We start from the raw sequence: 23,188 nt of genomic DNA, 5'->3' as shown, positions 1-23,188 counted from the left end.
CAATTTGTTTATATGTATAGTCAAACCAAAAATTATTCAGACATTTTTGATATATTTTAACTAGTGGGTGCAGAACACTAGTTTATTTATGAAAGTGAGGACAGCAAAATAAAGTAAACTGTGACATATTATAAATATGTCTAAAATTCTTCATACAGTGGACTGCCAGTAAAATTGATACATTTGGAACCAAAAATTATTCAGACACTTTGACATGACCATGTTTTGCTTAAGTGTTATCTGACATAATTAAGATTAATATTTTCTGACACAGTTTAACCCTGAGATCTTGTCATATTTTATTACCATTTTTTTAAACTATAGTGAATAAACTGTATTAATGAATGAAATGTTCAAGGTATCTGAATAAATTTTGGTTTGACTGTATATGGCACCCCTAGTTGTCACCATTCACCTTTATTGTGTGGAAAAGAGCGGCTTGGAAATTCTGCTAGAGTTCATGTTAAATTCTATAAATTTGTGAATCGCACAGAAAAAGCATACAAATAAATAACTCTACAAGCGGGTGCAGTTCATTCTTAGTGGATTCCTTCCTAAAAGTGAAATGCAATGCAAGAACAGACCACATATATATATATATATATATATATATATATATATATATATATATATATATATATATATATATATATATATATATATATATATATATATAAAAAAGAAAAAAGGCAGATCAAAGCTTTGTCTGTCTTGTGTCCTTTTCTTTTCCTCACTTTTTTTGTACCAGGTGCTAGATGTTCCAGGCTGGCTAGCCTGATTGAAGTGATTGGGAGGGGGCTTATAGAAGTCTCGCTGTACCCTCTCATCTCTCCCGCTTGCAAAGACAGTTTTTTTGTGCCGCCTGTGGTTTGGTGTGATTTCTGTGGCAGGAACATGTGAAGCACTCTTGTTGTACCTGCAGTTCGTGCGCTGAATTTTTGATTGCTACCTCTCTCTCATCTCTCTCTGTCTCATTGTCTTTGTTTTCCAGGTGTCCTCCAGGTGTCAATCTCGCTAAAAAAGGTGGAGCTGAGTGTTGGAGAGTCCAAGTTCTTCACATGCACAGGTCAGATCTCTCGCAGCACCACCTGATCATGTGTCTGACGCTGATGTGTATGAGACAGATGCATGAATGCACACAATTTACGTAGTGCTGACTCGAGTAGTCGTTTATTTAGGTTGAAAGGCTTAAATAACATCTCCTGTCTAAGCAGTATTGAATACTAAGACTAAGGCTTTCTTCATGACCAAGGCAAAGTGTGTGATTGTGTGTGTATTTTTTAAATATTTTTTTCTTGGACTGACAGCTGTTTTTATATTGATTGTTTTATAGAGGTGGATCGGGGGGTGGTAATAGGTTGCTTTGAGGGAATTTTACCAAATACTGTTTTTAAGGGCTGTCAACATTACCATGCTAACCTAAAATATGATATGATAAATTGTTTATTTTGTTATGTTTATCACAGTTATTGAATTTGATATTAATGTAGTCAAAATCAGAAAAAAAAAAAAAAATCATTATATTGACAGACATAGTTTGTAATAGTAAAAATTAAATAAAGAAAAACATTTTTTACACACACACACACACACCAATGTTTAAAACTTCATGGTCGGTAAGTTTTTTTTTTTTTAAATTAATACTTGTATTACAGTATTTCACAATTGCTAAAACGCATTTCTTGAAACCATCACTCATTTTCTCAAAACATTAAACACAAATCCAATCTTCAAACTAATTTCACAAAACCTCTGACTCTTATGGCAAAATCAAACAAAGCTTTCAGATCATACACACATTAAACAATATATAAACACTACAGATCATTCATTAGACACTACATTAAAAAATGGAAAACACAACATCCAGAACATGAGGTTACAGGAAAAAAAAGTATATTGTAACACAGTAAACACATTTTGCCATTACATAAAATGTATAGAAATCACAAGTAATGTGAATTTAAAGTATACTGTATGTACTGCAAGTACAGTATTATATTCAATATTATATAGTATTGAATGTCTGTATATACAGTACTTACATACTGAAAACAAACAGCAGTCTAAATGCAAATGACTAAAAGGTCAAAGAAAACTCTAAATAAAAAGCATGATACAGTACACACAAAAAAAAAAAAAAAAAAAAAAACAAAGTTCAGAGTCAGTGAGAGATTCATTCTGCTTCAGCATCACGTCTTCATGTTGGGTCCGGCCTAAATCAAGTCAAGTCACCTTTATTTCAATTGCAATTTATACTACACAGATACTAGCCTAGTCTAGCCTAGTCTAGTCTAGTCTAGTCTAGTTTAGTCTAGTATAGTCTAGTATAGTATAGTATAGTATAGTATAGTATAGTATAGTATAGTATAGTATAGTCAAAGCAGCTTTACAGTGATAACAGGTACATGATGATCAGTAATGCAAAGAGGGTTCATTTTGGCTGTACAGCTCTAAAAGAAAATAGTGTCATTGTTCAGCTTAAGTCAGTTCAGTGTTGATTCACTTACATTGTAAAGACCATCAATTATTATGTAAATTACTGTAATTATTTTCCTCTATAAAGCAGTTCTGCAGAAAACAGTGATGTCATCATCTAGGCTAGCTTAGTTCAGTTCTCATCCTATAATGTCAGTACTGTCAGATCAGTAATATTGTTGAATATTATTGAATATTGTCGAGGACATTTTCCACATCACAGGCAACGTCGTCTCTTGCCAGGCAAAGGGAAAAACCTGTGCCAGATCCAGCCTTGACAGCCTTGTCTCCACACCCCTTGCTCTTTCTCCTCATCATCCTCTTACACATACTCTTCCTCCACTACTTTTCAGATTGTTTCCATCTATTGTTGGTATCATCATTCAGCACCTGTGTCACCTGTGCACTCTGAACTGACCTATATTTTATACAGTTGATTTGATCACATCATTAGAAATAAGTGTGAATAATTTTGAATCATTGTGCTTAAAGGATGACAACTGTGTTGTAGTTGTGTTTAACTTTTGCCACATGTATTCATTTTGCAACACAGTGCAAAATGTGTTTTAGTGAGTAAGAATGTGTTGTTGCAAAAAGAGTGGATGAGATTTGCAAACAGTGTCTTAACTACATGAACTTCTTTAAGGTTTTGCCTACAAAGTACATTGGGTTCAGAGAATGGGGTTTAGTGTTTTAACAATTGTGAAATACTGTAAGCAAGGACATATTAAATAAATTTTAAAAGGATTTATATTTTTACAAAATATTTCTATTTCAAATCAATTAAATGTTCTTTTGAACTTTCTAAACATCAAAATCTATTTCCATTCCTAAAATAAAAATTAAGCAGCACAACATAATAATAAGATTTTTTTTCATGCTCACCAAAATCAGTATATTAGAATGGATCATGTGATACTGAAGATGGAGTAATGGCTGCTGAAAATTCAGCTTTGCCATCACAGAAATAAATTACATTTTAAAATCTGTTAGAATAGAATACAATTATATTAAACTGTAAAAATATTTCACAATATTACTGTTTTTACTGTATTTTTAATCGAATAAACACAGCTTTGGTGCATTCAAAGTCTTTTGAAAGACTTATTTTAAAAACATTTAAAAAAAAAATGAATGGTAGTGTAAACACACACACACACACACTTAATATTTTTCTCACAGAGTATAAACACACCTTAATACATGATAATATATAGATGGTAATGTCATATTTGGGAGTCCTTGCCGTTAAAAAATCTGTAGTCTAGACACTACAAATCAACACAATTCCCTTGCTCAAAGTTACTTATCATTCAAGACCAGTCAAGTGTTTTCTGTAAACTGCAGCTCCTAAGCCTGTTTCTTCTTGCACACTCCAGGCAAGGTTGTGCTTGGACAGTGTACTGGAGGAAATGAGTATGGATATCCATGTGCACAGGGGTAGATTATGTTGGGCAGGTTTTGTGATGAAGCTGGGTGTTGTTTTTCTTTTCCACATGGCTGAGCTGCTGTAGTCAGGTTGCAGAGCTTTGGTGCGTAAGCTCCAGGCACTACCTGACAGCATGCTTTAAACAGGGTGATGCATGCTGACCCCTGCTGGACGCCGGCCAGATTGCGGGTGGTTAGCACACCTGGTATGTGTCTGGAGATATGAAGGGTGCACACATGCCCTGCAGACCTTCAGGTCAACTAGCTGAGGCAAACCAGTATGCTTGCCTTTAAAATAGCTTTGGGATATGCAGGGGTATGTGAGTGAAACTATATTGCTTTGATGTATTTAGAAAGTTCTATTTTTGGCTACAGTAAGACAGATAAACTCTTTAATTTGGGTGCTGCATATTTTGGAAATGATTTGCTCCTGGAAAGTAAATGTTGCACATAATGGTGGATAAGTGTAGAAAAATTATTAAAAGACTTATAATTTTTTCAGTGCAAGCTTATTTTGAGCAAAGAGCTAGACATGTTCAGTAAATACTGAAATTGAAAACATAAACAGGTCACAGTGACAGTATACAGTGTCTTTGATGTCTAAAACTGATCATAGGCTCAGTCTAGTCACATCCTTGCTAGTAAGTGGTCATTTAGTAGAGCCCCACAACATAATGAAATAAAACTGATATTGTCAAATGGATTAATGCAATAATCATATCACAAAGGTTTTAACAAAATATATGCTGTACCATTTAAGAGCGAAGCACAGCACAGTGTTCGCACAGTTCGTGATAGTACAGAAGCATCTTGCAATTCTGACTTTTTGTTTTTAAATTGCGTGATATAAACTCACAATTGTGTGTAATAAAGTCAGAATTGTGAGATATAAACTAACAATTCTGAGAAATAAAGTCAGAATTGCAAGAAAGTGTCAGACGTGAGCTAACTTTTTTCCCCTCAGAATTGGGCTTGATGACTCGCAATTCATTTTTATATCTTGCAATTCTGAGATAAAAAGTTGCAATTGCCTTTTAAATTTGTTTATTCTGTGGCAGAAACAAGCTTCCATATATTTTATATATATTATATGTATTTTACAGTACAATATTACAATAGTTTATTGTAATATATTCCTTAATTTGTTTAAAATTTTAGTATTTTGTTGATTTTTTGTTTGTTTGTTTTTAGTTGTTTAAATAACAACTAACAATCATATTATTTTATAAACATTAAATTTGTCAAACATTGGCAATGTGACCTATATGAACACTCACATTTTTCTTTTTTTTTCTTTTTTTTCCCAAATCGCTCTCTAAAAAAGTCAACAAAAAAGTCATTTTTTTATCTTTGTAAAAATAGTTTTATGTTTTATGCAATATCATGCAGTCTTAACAGTGACTGACAGTACTCTTTTTACTGGGACAAGTGGGTTAAGTGTCTTACTCAAGGGCACAGTGTTGATAGCTCATTGATCCCCCTTGCAAAGCTTGAACCTACAATCTTTTGGCTGCCAGCCTAGATCTTTAACCACTATGCCATACCATAATTATTTCACTTCCCAAAATAAACTAAGCTTTATTCACAAACGAAGACAATAGAACGTGACCAGCAAAGTGAGCTAAGCTCTGTCCCTGAGCCCTTCAACCTCTAACATCTCATCCCAACCCCTTCGGCGACTCCTCTGTGGTCCAGCGTCTGCCGGTCGCTGCCATGTCCTCTCCTTGAACCCCACACATCCCACAGATCAGCCTCTGCTCCTTCGCTGATAACCCCCTGCCTGCTGTCAGCGTCTCTCCCCTGGCAGAGCTACATCACAGGGCCGGTTGCATCCTCGGCCTGCCCGTCTGCCTGGAGCCGCAGTCTCGCGCTCCCCCGTAGTGCAGCCGAAGGCCCCCGTTGTGCAGCTGATTGATCCTTTGAGTGGAGAAGTGCTGCACCATGCTGATGCTTTTTATGACCTTCCAGCAAAGCAGGATTTACAGCACCAAGCACCTTGGTACCAAATGTGGGTTTGGCCAGCCGGACTCTGCAGGGTAAAGCACGTTATTGCAGTGTGTGTGTTTGAGAGACAAAGAGAGAGTGTATGCCATTACCTGAGGCTTAAGACCATACAGTTCCATTTCATTCTGAAACCGGCAGCACATATTTTTATTTGCTGGCAACTCGTCAGAATGAAAACTTGATGGTTTACCACTTGAAAATGAGATGAAAATATTAGTATTGTAATTTTACAGTAAAAAAACATATTTTTTACAGTACATTAAAAGTACATTATTATTATACATTAGTACATTATTACAGTATTATTAAATATTTCATATTTTTCATTTTTTATTTAATAATAAAAATAATTAATTACAATTATTATTAATATTATTTTAGTCATATTGAATTGGTCAAAAACAGTTTGAATGTGGCCTATGACAACTTAAGTGGAAAGAGATTTTTGTTTTTAAACTCTGCTCATGAGGGAGGAAAGAGCCATGGTGTAGACTTGGCAGGCCCCACCCTGGGGACGGCCGATGGAGACATTGCCACTGGAGATGGAAACCCAGGTGGAGCAGACGAACCGAAGAGCCCACGCGACATTGCTGGAACTGGAGACCGAGGTGAAGCCACAGTGATGAGTGTCCGAGGTGGACTCAGGGAACCAGAGGACTGAGGCGGAGCCGGTGGGACCAAGGATGGTGGTGGAGCTGGGGGGATGGAGCCGAAGCTGTAGGCAGGACGATGTCTGACCAAGGTGGAGCCAGTGGGACAAGGGAGCCAGTTGGAGCCGTCAGGACGATGGTTTCTGGTGGAGCCGAGGGAGGGAGGATCCAAGGTGGAACTAACTGTCAGGTTGACAGGCCGCGGTGGGTCGATGGGTACTGAGGCTGAAGGTAGACCCAGGAGATCCTCCTTACTGGGAGGAGCTGGTGACTTGAGGCTCTGAGGCATATCCGCAACTGATGGTGTAGGAGATCCAGAGAGGCTGAATGTCAAGTCAAGTCAAGTCAAGTCAAGTCTTTATTTATATAGCGCTTTTTACAATGCAGATTGTGTCAGAGCAGCTTTGCATTGATAACTGGTACATAAATTTTGGCTGCACAGCAGCTCTTAAAGAATAGTGTCAATGCAGGCAGATCAGAAGCACTGTTGAATAAATGTCAAGAATACTGTTGAATATCAAATGTCAAGTCAAATGTCAAGTGTCCCCAACTAAGCAAGCCAAAGGCGACAGCGGCAAGGAACCCAAACTCCATCAAGTGACATCAGGTGGCAAACAAGTGGCAAATAGGTGTTAAAATGGAGAAAAAAACCTTGGGAGAAACCAGGCTTAGTCGGGGGGCCAGTTCTCCTCTGGCACACAGTGCTTTGTTACGATTCAGGTTGCTATCATAAGTCTGATAGGATCGCAACAATCAATGTATTGATTTCAGTTCCATCCAGTTGAGGATCGTATTCATCACGCCGGTATGGACGGTTTGTTGAGGAACTGTGCTACTGGCTGTCATGTCGATGAGGCCTTCACAATGGATGATCTAGTTGACTCGATCTCTGCTGATACTTCAGGGCTGCGTGGAACCTGTGGAGGCAGGGCTGAGGAACTGGCTGTCAGAGGAGGCGGGAAAGGGAGCCTGGGAGGGATCACAGGTGACCAGGGACTGAGCGGAACCTGCAGAGAGACAGGAAGTTCAGAGCTGGGCAGGAGAAACAGGGAATTTACCCCTCAAACAGCTCCATAAATTCCTCTATATAGTTTCCAGAGGCCATGTCCATCACATCCACAGTGGTGGGGTTGTGGGCAGGGCTTTACTCCTAGCTCTCGTACTCCATTAAAGGGTTAGTTCACCCAGAAATGAAATTTCTGTCATTAATTACTCACCCTCATGTCGTTCCACACCGTAAGACCTTCGTTTATCTTAGGAACACAAATTAAGATATTTTGATGAAATCCGAGAGTTTTTTTTTCTTAATTCTCCATTGAAAGCAACAAAATTACCATTCAATGTCCAGAAAAGTAGTAAAAACATTGTTAAAACAGTCAACGTGACTACAGAGGCTCAACCTTAATGTTATGAAGTGATGAGAAATCTTTTTTTGCGCAAAAAAACCAAACAAAGATAATGACTTTATTCAACAATTTTTCCTCTTCCCTGTCAGTCTTTTACGCAGTTGGTGCAGTGCTGTATTTACGTGTTTACGAACCCTGGCTCATTATTGGCTGGCTCCTGCATCACACACATTCCTCATGCTGCTCACATGAACAGGCGTTGGCCAATATGGAGATTCCGTTCAGATGTAGAACCTGGAAGCACTACAAGGAAAATAGCGCAGCAGAATGACAGGGGAGAGACGAATTTGTTGAATAAAGTCATTATTTTTGTTTTGTTTTTGCACACAAAAAGTATTCTCATCACTTCATAACATTAAGGTTGAACCACTGTAGTCTCATTGACTATTTTAATTATGTTTTTACTACTTTTCTGGACATTGAATGTGGTAATTTCGTTGCTTTCAATGGAGGATAAAAGAACTCTCAGATTTCATCAAAATATTTTAATTTGTGTTCCAAAGATGAACGAAGGTCTTACAGGTGTGGAATGACATAAGAGTGAGTAATTAATGACAGAAAGTTCATTTTGGGGTGAACTAGCCCTTTAACACTCCCTCGGTGACGCACGGTGTTGCGGGCTCACACCCCTGGTCAGACTCTCATCTGTTGATCTGGCTCCTGGGACGATGTTACTCTCCATCCTCATAGCGGGCTAGGGCTCGTTCATTGCAGCAGGCCAATCTCGTTTATCTGTGGTGGGCTCTCGCATCTCCACAATGCTGGTTGTCGGTGGCGCATGGCTGGTCTCTGCATGTGGAGTGGGGCTGGTGTGGTCCTCTGCCAGGCCGATGGTAAACGGGGAGTTGGTATTTACCAGCACCCACTCCACAAATGCGGCAGAGTTATCCCTGGGACCATCCGCTGGAATTCTTGCCTTAGACCGTGGTAAAAGACACAGAGAGAGCGTTAGGCATGCTAGATGTAAAAAGTCCCTTGTGTGGTCTTCGAGCGGATGGTCACCCTGCTCCAGGCAGAGTATCTGAACTGCAGGGAAGTCCATGGATGAAAAACAAAAGGGAACAAAAAAGGCAAAAAACATTGCAAAAAAAAAAAAAAATCACTGTTTAGTCCATTCTTCTGTTACCAGTAGCTGTGGTGAATGAGTCACACGACTCACAGGAATAGTCCAAGAAAAGAAAATTTTAATAAACAATCCAACACAGGAGAACACAAACACGTATATCATAGATGAGAACGAACAAAGGAACAGACTGAAACTCAGGATATAACTAGACAGGAACTAATGAGGTAATTAACGAGACACCAGGCGATCGGGATAACTAATCAGACACAACAGGAAACTGGGGCAAAAGACAGGCACCGAACTAAAACATAATGAAACATATCATAATTCTGACAATAAATATCATTATTATTATTATTATCATTATTATTATTATGCAGATGCACTCCCAAAATCACCCCACCCCACATATCGCAGAAAGAAAATTAAATATTGCAATGTCCATTTTTTCCAATATCGTGCATCCCTATACTTTATCAAATGCTGCGCAATATTGTCAAGTTGTCCTCTACACTATATTCTGTACCGCACTATGACCATAACTATGTGTGTGTTTGTAGTGATTGGGGAGCCTGTGAATCTGGACTGGTATAACCCGCAGGGGGAGCGGATGGTCCCGTCTCAGCGAGTGGGCCTGCACAATGAAGGTATCCGTTCCAGACTCACCCTCTACAATGCCAAAATAGAAGATGCTGGCATCTACCGGTGCCAGGCCAGCGACGCACAGGGACATACAGAGGAGGCCACTGTGGTGCTAGAGATCTACCGTGAGTATCAAACACACAAATAAATCTGCTCATACACACTTTTTATTTTCATCTTGGTTTTTAGAACTTTACATATGTAGATGTGTTTGAAATAGGATCAGAAATGAATGTGGATTTGGGGTAAAATACAAAAAATGTTCCATAATGTAGAAGCACAAAATACCCTTTAACGAATTTCTCTGTTTTAAAGTATTTTGAATGTATATTAAAAAGATTACGCAATAACATTAAGACTTTTCAACAGAATTTTTTCTTGTAAAGAAATGTTTAAAAAAGAAAACTAGAATGTAACTGTATTATCTAAGTATTATCTTAATTAACTATGCTGAACAAGCAGCAGAAATCAATTTTAGTCTAGATGTATACATCTGAACTCTCTATTCATCAAAGAATCACAAATATATCACCGTTTCCAAAAAAAAAAAAAAAAAAAAAATTAGCAGCATGACTGTTTTCAACATTGATAAGAAGAAATGCAGCCTTGTTGTGAATTAGAGCATTAAAAAAAAAATCATACTCACCCCAAACTTTTGAACTATATTTTTGGTACTGTACAGCAAAGTGAGGATCAGGAAATGACATGAGCTAAACATGAACATTGTATGAGCACGGAAGCTCAGTTAGCCATAGAACAACAAATCTTTTAACTTTAAACTTAGTGTTTACTGTATAATGCTTGTGTTCAGAGAAAGAACCAGTTAAAGAGTTTTGAGAATTTAGATTCTAAATCACCTGTGATTCAACACTGTGGGGCTTTTCAGCATGAAAAGTAAGCAGCTTTTTCTCCCACCTGCTCATGGCACTCCGCACACAAAATCCACCCAGGGGATACGAGGCTTCCTGGCACGCCTGTGGTCTCTGAGCAGCGGGGGTGCTGTCCCTTTCAACATCCTATCACTGTCAGAGTCCATAGACTCACATCTGTGCTGAGAGACCAGTCAGAGATGCCTAGATCTTTTTTTTTTTGGCTCTATTTTATTAGGGCCCAAGCGAAAATTCGCGCAGGGCCCTCTTGTTCTTCTAAGGATTATTATTATTTTTTTTTTTTTTTTTTTTTTTTATTTTTTTTCCGTCTTCCGGGGCTTTTTGGGGGCCTTAACATGCTCAAAAACTCTTGAAAATTGGCACACACATTGGAATCCGCGGCCATTAGGACGCCGGAGAGGCTGGTACCCGGGCGTGGCAGGGGGGCTCGACAGCGCCCCCTTGAAAAAAGTCTGAAAATTTGGTCCATATATTAAACACGCTTGCACGTATTAGTATGAAACTCAGTACACATATAGACCTCATCGGGCCGAACAACTTTCGTGCTCTAAGTTAAACACCACGCCAACAGGAAGTCAGCTATTAAGGGTTGTTTGAAAAACGCATGCTCTGGAATTTGATATACTCCTCCTAGACGATTAATCCGATCGCCACCAAACTCGGTCAGCATGAAGTCAAGACACTGATGATTAAAAATTGCCAGGGATTTTTGATATCTCGAACGGTTTGGCCGTGGCGAGGCAACGAATTTATGGCGAGAAAAAGGAAACAGGAAATGTGTTATAACGTCTGCATACATATATTGATCTTTATGAAACTTCACGAGTGTGTTCGTTATAGGAGTCTGATCACATGGATGTGACTATTGTGAGTCAAAGTTATAGCGCCACCAACTGGCAGCAGGAAGTGTATCACTTTTTGAAATGTTTTGAGATCACCCTCTTATTTTTACCTGATTTGCTTCAAACTTCATCAGTGTAATGTCAATACACAGCAGATGTAGACCTATGACAGGATTTTTGATATTTGAAATATTGTTGCCATGGCAACAGGTCAAACTGTAATAATATTCTTGAGTGTTTTTGAGGCTCTTAACATGCTTCAAATTGCATGAAACTCGACACACACATCAATATTGTCAACCAGTAGACATGGACAAAGCCATAGAAATGGGCGTGGTGGAGGGGCTCAGTAGCGCCACCTTTTGACAAAAGTGGGGGGTTAGTTTTTCCTACAATCACCAAACTCGGTACACATATTGTTCTCATCAAGCCGGACAATTTTCTAATTTACATTCATTAGCTCCGACCAACAGGAAGTCAGCTATTTTGGTTTGAATGTTAATTTTTTGAAAAAACAGGCTATGAATTTTATACTACTGCTCCTACAGGGTTTATCCAATTTACACCAAACTTTTTTTAACTTGTTGCTAACACATTGAAGTTGTTTAATTGCAAACGGATTTTGGATATCTCAAACGGTTTGGCCGTGGCGAGGCAACGAATTTATGGCAAGAAAAGGGAAACAAAGTGTTATAACTTCTGCATACATTAATTGATTTTGATGAAACTTCGGCTTAGTCTTCGTTGTACAAGGCTGATCACATGGATGTGACTATTGTGATTCAAAGTAATAGCGCCACCAACTGGAAGCAGAAAATGTGTCACTTTCAGCATACATTGAGATCACCCTCTTATTTTTACCTGATTTGCTTCAAAATTCATCAGAATAATGTTAAAACTTGGCACATGTAATCCTTTGAAAATGGGCAGGGAGGAGGGGCTCTATAGTGGCACCTTGTAGTGCAGTAAATGTGGAGTGAATTTGACATAGTCCTTTGATGTTTAACCGTTTTAAGTGCCTATTGCCCGCTGTGCACAGTTGCCCTGAAGCCACCGGGGTGGCGGTGCCACCGGGCTTGGGCCCGCCATCGCTGCTCGCAGCTATATTTTATTTATTTTTTTTTCAGAGTTTTCACGTGGTCAAGTAAAGTTATGGAAGTGAGATCGATACAAAGATTTCAGAAAAAAAAAAATGCATCTCAAGAAAAAGAAAAAAAGATTCAGTTACCCTCCATCTGTAGTCATTTGTTCTCTTTGGAGATTAGTTTTGATGCAAACTTTTACCTCGAATTATCATACATTTACATTGAGATTTATTCAGCTTATTAAAAGGAAGCATGCTGTCACATGTCTTGGCTATAAAAGCAATTCAAGAGTACTGTATATTGATGCAAATTACAATGGAGCAACATCTTGGCACAACTATTTAGGAATCCATTACATAGAAAAGGACATTATGTGTGTTAGTGCAAAAAACCTTCCGCCATTGGAAATGCTGCCATTGAAATAGCTGTTTTGATTTCCCTGTGAATAGAGGACATCCAAAAGCCTCACAATGCAGGGAAAATGGACGTGTTCCATCCGAAGATGTTTGACAAATCTGTTGATGTAAAGCTAAATGTAATTCCCTCAACAACGAGACAGCTGCCGCCACACAACAGGGAGAGAACCAGCATCAATGAGAGGTAAAAAAAAAAAATGACAGGGATAGGACAGGACTTTACTACAAGAAAGAGAGAATAGTTGTGTTGTGGTCACAACCAAATTGAAAGTGTCTACAGTGGTGCATTTAAAGCAGTAGTGGACAACTTACTTTCTACTGTGGAACAAAAAGGGGAAATTTTTTAGAATGTCCTGGTTGCTGTTTTTTTATTCAATTATAATAAATGAGGAATAGCTTTATAATAAAAAAAGATGCCAAAGAAAGTAGCATAACTTAGTATGAATGGTAACACTTTAGTATAGGGAACACAAATAAACTATTAACTACAACTTTTCCCTCAATAAACTCCTAATTTACTGCTTATTAATAGTTATTAAAGGGATAGTTCACCCAAAAATGATAATTTGGTGTTTATCTGCTTACCCCCAGCGCATTCAAGATGTAGGTGACTTTGTTTCTTCAGTAGAACACAAATGATGATTTTTAACTCCAACCATTGCCGTCTGTCAGTCTTATAATGTGGGTCAATGGGAACTTATTTTATAAGAGTAAATAAAACTTGCATAGACAAGTCCAAATTAAACCCTGCGACTCGTGACGACACATTGATGTCCTAAGACACGAAACGATTGGTTTGTGCGAGAAACTGAACAGTATTTATATCATTTTTACCTCTAAAACACCACTATGTCCATCTGCGTTCAGCACTCGTTTAGTGAGGTCTGATCGCACTCTGACAACAGCAGTGATGTTTCGCGCTTATACTTCAATGAGTGCTAGACATGTTTTAGAGGTGTTTTAGAGGTAAAAATGATATAAATACTGTTTGGTTTCTCGCACAAACCGATCGTTTCGTGTCTTAGGACATCAATGTGTCGTCACGAGCCGCAGGGTTTAATTTGGATTTGTCTAAGCAAGTTTTATTTACTCTTATAAAAGAAGTTCCCATTGACCCACATTATACGACTGACAGACGGCAACGGTTGCAGTTAAAAATCATCATTTGTGTTCTACTGAAGAAACAAAGTCACCTACATCTTGGATGTGCTGGGGGTAAGCAGATAAACATCAAATTTTCATTTTTGGGTGAACTATCCCATTAAGTTTAGGTATTGGGTAGGATTAAGAATGTAGAATAAGGTCGTGCAGAATAAGGGATTAATTATGCTTAATAAGTACTAATAAATAGCCAATATTCTAGTAATAACTAGTTAAAATACCCTAAAATAAAGTGTTACCGATTTCCTAGTATTTCTTGTTTTCCAGAATATCGGTAACACTTTATAATAAGGTTTCATTAGTTAACTACTTTAGCCAGAGACACTTCCGGGCTCGAATTGGCCTTACTTTTTGTTTAAACCATTTTTTTATTATTGTTTAATTAGCTCATAAAAATAGTTAGATAATGTTTTTTCGTTCATATGCTTTGTTAACAACTTATTAACCACATAAGTGATATACAGTATTTAAACCAGTGGTAGCGGAGTAGTTAATTGTTATTAGGAGTAAATACTGTAGTTGTCACTTTAGATTAGGTCAGTATGTCCTGTTTTTATTATGCTTTTTCATACTTTTAAAAGCTTTAAGGCTTTAATTTCCCATTCATTGTAATTGGATGGAAAAGAGCAACATGCTCATAGTCCAAAAATTATTTTATATGTTTACAACAACATGAGGGTGAGAAAATAATGACAGAATTTTTATTTTTGAGTGAACTCTCCTTTCGGAAACACATTGTAATTCCTTTGTTAAACTCTTGAAATGAATGGGGACAAAGTAATAAAGAACGAGTTTGAAAATGAGAGATCCTAAGCACAGACAAAGTGAGAAAAAAAAAGAAAAAGGTGCAAGGGTGAGGAAATCTCTCTCTTTAAAGGGACCGACTTCAAAGGCTTAAAGCACAGGGGTAAAACAAGTCTACATGAAATGTTCACCAGATGCTCTTTTTTTTTTAATGTATAGGAATGATATTTTAATCCTCAGTGTGTATAATTAGTGGATCTTGCAAAACTTTCTGGAGATATTTCACAAGCTTGCTTCTCTGGCTGACTTTGTACCAGGCTTGGCATTTGCCTATGTTTCATTAGAAGTTGAATTTAGAGCAGTGGGAGCCGTGTGTAAACAGACATGACTCACAGATCAATACGCAGAGCTGCTACGCTGATGAGGGTGTGCAGCATCTCTCAGTCCTCTGAAGACACATTTTCTTATACTGCGGTGAAGCAGCTGTTTACAACAGCTTCCCACACAAACAGAATGTGTGTTTGGTGTGTCAGAATGTGGCTGTGAATTGTGAATAATCAGAGACTATGTAGAAGCACACCTGATTTATGAGGATGTTGACATGTCCCTTGTTTTTCGTTGAATTTTCTTTGGTTTTCTCACTGGGGGTCTGAACTAGGATTCCAAAGCCCTCATGTTGTTTTTTTCATCTACATACAGCTAAGATTTTAAATCTGTACAACTTTCACCTAACACACAAACCCATCCTGAATGATTAGCAGTATCCAGCTTAATTAGGCTGGTTTGTTTGTGTTTTGTATTTCACTGAAGAGAGAAGAAGAGGAAATGTCAGAAGGTAGAATCAAAGTTGCATCTTCTACATAAGCACCATGATGCCATATCAGAGCATGTGCACTAACCACTTAGCCATGGCTCAGACAGATACAAGTGTTCTAAACCTGAAAATGCTGTTTTATCAAATGATCAAAGTCAACTTTATTGTCATTTTTTAGCACATCACATGGATAATCACAGTGGATAAAAACCAAATACAGTTCCTTCAGGAAACAACAGGGACATATAGACAATCAGGATGACTAATAGACAACAATAAATATAGACAAAAAATACAGACAATACCACAAGTAAAAGCAGAATCGACAGGTAAATAAGTAGGTAATATATACATTAGGATATTATCTCTATTACAGTAGGTATGATAGTTCCGTTGGGGGTATCCAACAGTATTATGCAGTATCCTGAGGAAGTATGGTTTAATTCCAATGTTTCTATAACATCTTGTCTACTGTGATTCCTCAATCTGACCAAGATATTTATTTTGATGTCTATGATATCCCACAATGCCGTTTGGCAGTTGGTTGGTTTGTTTGTTTGTTATGATACTGTTTCTACCAAGGATTTCTTTTAAGCTCTCTCAGATGTGTTCTTGATCAGTAGATGTGACATTATGGTGCTTTGGAAGCCGTTCAGAATCCAGTGTCTTAAGGAGGGACCTTGATATAAAATATTGCATTTTTTTTTTACTGCTTTTGAAAGAAGTTTCACAATGGCTGCATTTATTTGATCAAAATACAGTAAAAACATTAATATTGTGATATATTATTACAATTTAAAATGTTTTATTTTTTTCTATTTTAATATATTTTAAAATGCAATTTATTTCTGTGATGGCAAAGCTGAATTTTCAGCAGCCATTACTCCAGTCTTCGGTGTCACATGATTCCACAGAATTATGCGGTTACGCTTTTATGATCAAATATGCTTTTATCATAATATTAGGTGCCCATTAACATTTCTACATATTGGTACTCTTGAAAACAGTGCTGTGTAATATTATTTGTGGAAACAGTGATATAAATTATTTTTAAGCATTCTTTGATGAAAGAACAGCATTTATTTGAAATATAAATCTTTTGTAACATTATAAATGTCTTACTTACTGACACTTTTGATCTATTTTATGCGTCCAGGCTGAATAGAAGAATTAATTTCTTTCAAATAAAGAAATCTTAATGAAGTTTTGAATGCTAGTATATGTACAAGTATCATTTTACATAATTTTTCTCCTCCCTGATTCACAGAGAAACTGACATTCAGAGACGTGAGGTCTCCTCAGGAGTTTCGACAGGGCGATGTGGCTGAAGTGGTCTGTGATGTCACCAGCTCCCCCGTGCCTGTGGTCTCCTGGTTTTACAACAATGTGGAGATCATTGAAGATACTGAGAGTAAGTAATCCGCCATGAAAAATAAAAAATAAGATCATTGCTAGAATATAGATATAATTGTCAGTGAACCTTTGAATTGTTGAAAGTTAATGTAGAGTTCATGCTGCTCTGGATATAATTTGAGAAAGAGAGAAGGAATAAATTAACGCCTAAAGTATTGTCATTGATTTAAGGCCTTATTTCACTGTAAGACTTTTAAAATATTATTCCCTTTCATGACTCAGTGTTGACAAGTGTTGATAAGTGTTAACAAGCGAGTTGGTAAAAAAAAAAAAAAAACAGTTTTATGTAAATGTGATTTCAGCAAGCAATAAATATAGCTCCTTTGAAGGCAAAATTAGCCTGTCATTAACACCATCAAATATTTTGTCCTCCAGAGTTTCAGCTCTTACAAAACAACAATCTGCAAGTCCAGAGAGTAACTAAAGCAGATGAAGGAGTGTATCGCTGTGAGGCCAGAGTCGAGGCCAGGGGAGAGATCGACTTCCGGGACATCATCCTGGTAATTAACGGTGAGTTTGGGAAGCTGTGAGGAGTGGTAGAATCCAGTAGTCTTTCTTGAGATCTGTTAGTTTAATTAATAAATTACTGTATTTTCATCGTTTTTGGGTGAACTATTCATTTAAACATGAAGTCATTCCAGCCCTATCTTTCAGACGATAGGTGTGTGTATCCTGTTATCGCAATGACATTAGCCCTGTTTGCTCTGATGGGAAAGAAACGGCACAGTGACATCGCCCCGTCTGCGTGTCCTTGTCTAATGTAATGATAGCGAACATGAACGGGTGTCTGTTTAGTTTACTTCTGATATTTTCCTTGCTGATCCAATCATGGTGCTCAATGAGGCATGACCGATAATCCTGCCGACATGACAACACATATCAGAGGCAGACATAAAATAAATGCCACTCTGCGGGGCTGTTCAGAAGCCCCCGGTCAGATAAGTGTTAGATAGGGAATACAAAATTAATATGTCTTTGTCCTCTAGGAGACGTTTTGATCTTTTCAAAGTTAGATGCATTTGCTGGACACGTGTTGTTGGACACTTTGAGATGACTTTGAAATGCCCAGGCCATACATATTAAACAGCGTCTCTGTAATATCTGTAATGTTGTGGCTTTAATGCGTGAGTAAAGCTGCAGAGAGCTTAGCTTTCCTTTGGCCCCTGCGTGATGTATGTATATTAATATAGTTATGAATAGAAATGAAATGAAAATGACTGTTCAAGAAGTGGAGATGGTTTCTTAAGAAGGAGTTTTCATTTAATTAGTTTGCATAAATGAATGACTTGAATTTTTGATTTTTAATATTGTGTTTGCGGTTGACATTTTTTATTTCAAGTTGTCACATTTTCATTTTCACATGTTGAGAAATGTGAACTTCTCTATAATTTTGTGTACTTAGATATATCAGGGACATTCAAAGGTTGCTCTTTCATGGCTCTTCAAAACTCAGAAGAGTTGTTTTTTCTTATTTCCAATGGTGTACTGCTTAATATTTTGTGGAAACTGTGATGCGTGTTTTTTTTTCAGGATTTTTCTTTATTTAAAGGTGGCCTAGAACTTATTTTTAAAAGATGTAATATAAGTCTAAATGAGCTGATTCAGGGTGTGTGGCCCTTTAAATCTCGTGCTCCACGCCCACAGAGCTCGCATTTGCCTTACACAACATAAAAAAAAGTTCACACAGCTAATATAACCCTCAAAATGGATCTTTACAAAGTGTTTGTCATGCAGCATGTCTAATCGCGTAAGTACAGTGTTTATTTTGATGTTTACATTGATTCTGAATGAGTTTGAGGCTATGTTCCGTGGCTAACGGCTAATGCTACACTGTTGGAGAGATTTATAAAGAATGAAGTTGTGTTTATGAATTATACAGACTGCAAGTGTTTAAGAATGAAAATAGCGACGGCTCTTGTCTCCATGAGTACAGTAAGAAACGATGGTAACTTTAACCACATTTAACAGTACATTAGCAACATGCTAACGAAACATTTAGAAAGACAATTCACAAATATCACTAAAAATATCATGATATAATGGATCATGTCAGTTATTATTGCTCCATCTGCCATTTTTCGCTATTGTCCTTGCTTGCTTACCTATTCTGACGATTCAGCTGTGCAGATCCAGACGTATAATCCCTTTCATAATGTTGGGAACATGGGCTGGCATATGGAAATATTGGGGGCGTGCATATTAATGATCCTGACTGTTACGTAACAGTCGGTGTTATGTTGAGATTCGCCTGTTCTTCTGAGGTCTTTTAAACAAATGAGATTTATATAAGAAGGAGGAAACAATGGAGTTTGAAACTCAGTGTATGTCATTTCCATGTACTGAACTTTTGTTATTTAACTATGCCAAGGTAAATTCAATTTTTGAATCTAGGGCACCTTTAAAATAAAGCATTAATAATGTTACAACAAAATCCTGTCACTTACGATCAATTTAATGTGTCCTTACTGAATAAAAGTATTGATTTCCATTAAAAAATCTTACTGATCCTAAACCCTTGAACTATAATGTAGCTCAAATAATTTGATAATTATCAGAGAGCTTTAATGAGATGTTTCATATTAATATTACTGATTTCGAATTGCCTTTCTCGGTCAATCTATGCACAATTTGAAATATTGTTGAGATCTCATCTGAAAATCTAAATGAGCCACCGGTGAGATTATTGTTTTTTATTCCCATGAGAAAAAAATATAAGAAGCAGAAAACCTTTTTTTGCTTTCTATTGTCTCAGAGGAACAATTAAGATATCAACGAGAGCTCAGTGTTTTTCTTTCCTACAGTTTTTTGTTGTTGTTGTTGTTGTTGTTGTTAATATTTGTAGTCATTTACTCCAGTTTCTGACTCATAGGTTTTCTTACTGTCCTTCAAAAGAACTGCTTTATAGTCATTTTTATTTATAACTGAATTATTAGCCTTTGAAAGCATGTAGCTGTTGATACTAAAGGTCAATTCACTCTGTGTTAGATGGTTTGCTGGCCTGCTGGCCTGATTTCATGTCTTAATGCCCAATTGTGTCTCACATTAGCAGAGCTGTGTCAGTTGGGCATGTGTATCTGGGAATAGGTTAAATTAGATTACTGCCTTTGGAAAATAGGCATCGATTGGCAAGAAAGTCAATGATAATCTTGTTGGAACCATTTCGGTGCATGACAGCCCAGTGCTGTGCAGTGTGTGTGTGTGTGTGTGTGTGTGTGTGTGTGTGTGTGTGTGTGTGTGTGTGTGTGTGTGTGTTTCCTCTATGACTCTTACCACAGGTCCACAGTGTGTTTATGCCAATGTATAGGGATAGTTCACTGAGAAATTGAAATCCTTTAATGATTTACTCACCTTCACGTCATTCCAAACCCATGACCGACTTTCTTTTATATAACACACACAAAAAATATATATATTCTGAAGGCTGTGCTTGTCGCTTTTTTCATACAGTTACAAGAAATGGGGACTGAATATTTTAAGCTTACAAAAGGCAAGAAAAAAATAGCAAAAAACAAAAGAAAAAATAGTCTATACAACTTGTGTCCTTTATTCCAACTCTTCTGAAGCCATACTTTGTGTGAGATACCGAACTAATTCAAGATGCAGTAAGCGATTTCTGAGAAACACTATTGATATTTGAAATCAACTCAAACAAGCATGGGGTCCCTTCATTACTCCGCCCCCAAAATGCACAAACATGCAATGCAAGAGTGGATGTCTACTGCTGAAGCGAAGCAAAATAACGCTTCGCGGAAAAAGAGAGGATGACGAATGAACAACAAAATATGAACATACTGTACACAAGAGTATATACAATACAAGCAAGAGTTCATTGTTATTCACCAACAGCACACCAGCTCCAGACAAACAATGACACTCAAAACTGTCCTGTTTCTATAACTAACATTACATCAACAGCTTATCTTGGTTCTATGAAGCATAGCAAAACCAATGTTACTCACATATGGAGCAGAAACAACACAACCTCAGCATCCGTTTTCAGGTGCCGGAAAGTTTTTCTAATACTAATGCGGGTCCTAAAGTTCTTAGCTGATCATAACCCCTCTTTTTTCCAGTGATATTCCTCTGACCTCTTTTGTAATACAGTGTACAGTCTTTCTTCAAATCTCCCTCTTACTCACTCTTTCTCTTCCCCCACCATGAGTGTATATGCCCCCTACTGCTTACAAGTGTGTTGTGGTGCTCGGCCCGATCCATTTTCAACAGCGTTTCTCATAAATCACTTATTGAACCTTTAAGGGTTGTTGATGACAAGCTTTATCTCCATTGGGCTGTCTGCTGTGTCAATGAGTTGAACTTCAGAACCGGATTTTTGTGCAATCATTGAAAAGATTTGATTCAAAAGAATAATTCATCCACAATTCATTTATGATTCATGAATGAATCAATCTCGACTTTGGTTCTCTTTGGCACATTTATAAATTAATGAGAGGAAATAGCAATGTTCAATTTTGTTTCTTTCTCAAATGTTCGACTTCAGAAGACTTGTAATATAGTGCACAAGTCATATGGGTCAATTTTATTCTGGTTCTAGTGTTTTACAAAAGACAGAAAGTCAAGTGTGGAACAGTATGATAAGTTAACTATTGCTGTAACTATGGAGGGAAAAAAGGCACATTTGTATGATCAAATTCAGAGAAAAGATAAAAACCGACAAGTCTGCAGTGCCCCGTGTGTGATCTTTGAGCTGCCCACTCAAACAGACACCCTCATTACCACCAGCTCAATTGTAGGACTGCCTCCAAGGTTCGAACTATTTAACCCTGGAGAGTGGTCAAAGCTTGCTGAGCTGCTCTGGTTTGAATAGAGGTTTGAGATTGAACCCCAGCCGTAATGATGATGATCCCCATCAGGACCTCCACGGCTGTCATCTCATCAACAAAAACACACTTATTTCTTCTTCAAAGTGCCCTTGCGGGAGTAATGTGTGCCATCGATGCACTGAAGACAAATGGCAAATGGCAAAACAATCGTGGCATTAATTTGAACTTGGCTGTCAGCTGTTTGGGTTTACCTAATGAATGACCCATAATGTGCAAGGGGAAAAGCAAATAGTGTGTGCGTTTATGATTTCTAATAGAGGATGAGAGCGATGTGTTAATATACTGCCAAGTCAGGCTGAAAGTGACCATGAATAAAACATCCATTTAATCTAATCTTTTTACCCTGGCGCACACTCCATTAAATTGTGTTATGTCTTTAAACCAGTCACAACTCAAAATGATGCCTTTTTCCAGACAGGATGACTCCATCCATTCCCTAAACCAGAAAATTGGAAAAGAGAACAAAAATGCCGTATTTAAAAATCGGTGTAGGAAGTTTGCCGAAGAACATTGCTGCCTATTATTGAAACTATTTGAATGCTGTTCCCTCTCAGGTGAATTACCTCATTCTGAAGGGCAAGGCAGAGTAATTTCTGAATGAGCCGAAATTGGGTTAGGTTCAGTCTGAAATTACTTTATCACCTTCCAGTTCTCTGCAGAGATGGAAATATAAAAATTCTCACTCAAATCATTGCACATACCTATAATAGCCTGTGCCAATGAAAATCGCTATCTGCCTGACCTTGGAGCGCACATATAGAGATTTAATAGACACACACACATATACTTTCAGCTGTAAACAGTCACTTTACGAAGATAAGTCGATTTTTCTCATGAATATAAAGTCTGAAAAACCAAATTCTTTTGTGAGATTGTTAGTGGAAGTTTGTTTGAGGTCATCCAGGTTGACCTCTTGTTTGACCCAAGGTTTTTCTCTGTTGACCTTACACTATATAATTAAGTGGACTGCTCTGGACATATTGATTCAGACAGAGAGGGTGGCTGATGTATTTATTCATTCTGGTTCTGGCTTGTGAGGTGGCATTTTGAGTGTGATCACGTTGTTGGTGATCTGTATGCGCTGGAGATGAAGGTGAGTGAATAAGGAGTTAGTTATATCAACTGCTGTGCCTGTGTGTGTTGGAATATAAATGAAAACTCACTGCGTTACTGGATAATACAGTATTGTGCTGTCATACACACTAAAACAGCTGTTTTCGGCATGACCGTGCTTTGTAATGGAGGAATTTAGATCTTGGGTCTCAAGAAAAAAGCATTTCGGCATTAATTTAGCACAATGGGTGCCAC

General features: G+C 37.6%; 1 protein-coding gene across 6 annotated transcripts in view; it reads left to right on the top strand.

Annotated features, from left to right (window-relative positions):
* Positions 1-23,188, top strand: part of ncam2 (neural cell adhesion molecule 2) — a 241,160-nt gene that overhangs the window by 159,660 nt on the left and 58,312 nt on the right. For all 6 annotated transcript variants that reach the window (XM_048193489.1, XM_048193488.1, XM_048193492.1 and 3 more), the window contains exons 2-5: positions 992-1,066; positions 9,593-9,799; positions 16,894-17,037; positions 17,415-17,549. In XM_048193489.1, the coding sequence (XP_048049446.1) occupies positions 992-1,066; positions 9,593-9,799; positions 16,894-17,037; positions 17,415-17,549 (561 nt within the window). The remainder of the gene's footprint in view (positions 1-991; positions 1,067-9,592; positions 9,800-16,893; positions 17,038-17,414; positions 17,550-23,188) is intronic.

This window comes from Megalobrama amblycephala, linkage group LG6 (assembly GCF_018812025.1).
Source record: "Megalobrama amblycephala isolate DHTTF-2021 linkage group LG6, ASM1881202v1, whole genome shotgun sequence".
In the NCBI taxonomy this organism is placed as follows: domain Eukaryota; kingdom Metazoa; phylum Chordata; class Actinopteri; order Cypriniformes; family Xenocyprididae; genus Megalobrama; species Megalobrama amblycephala.
Note: the sequence above shows the minus strand (reverse complement) of the source record. Positions and strands in the feature narration are given on the sequence as shown.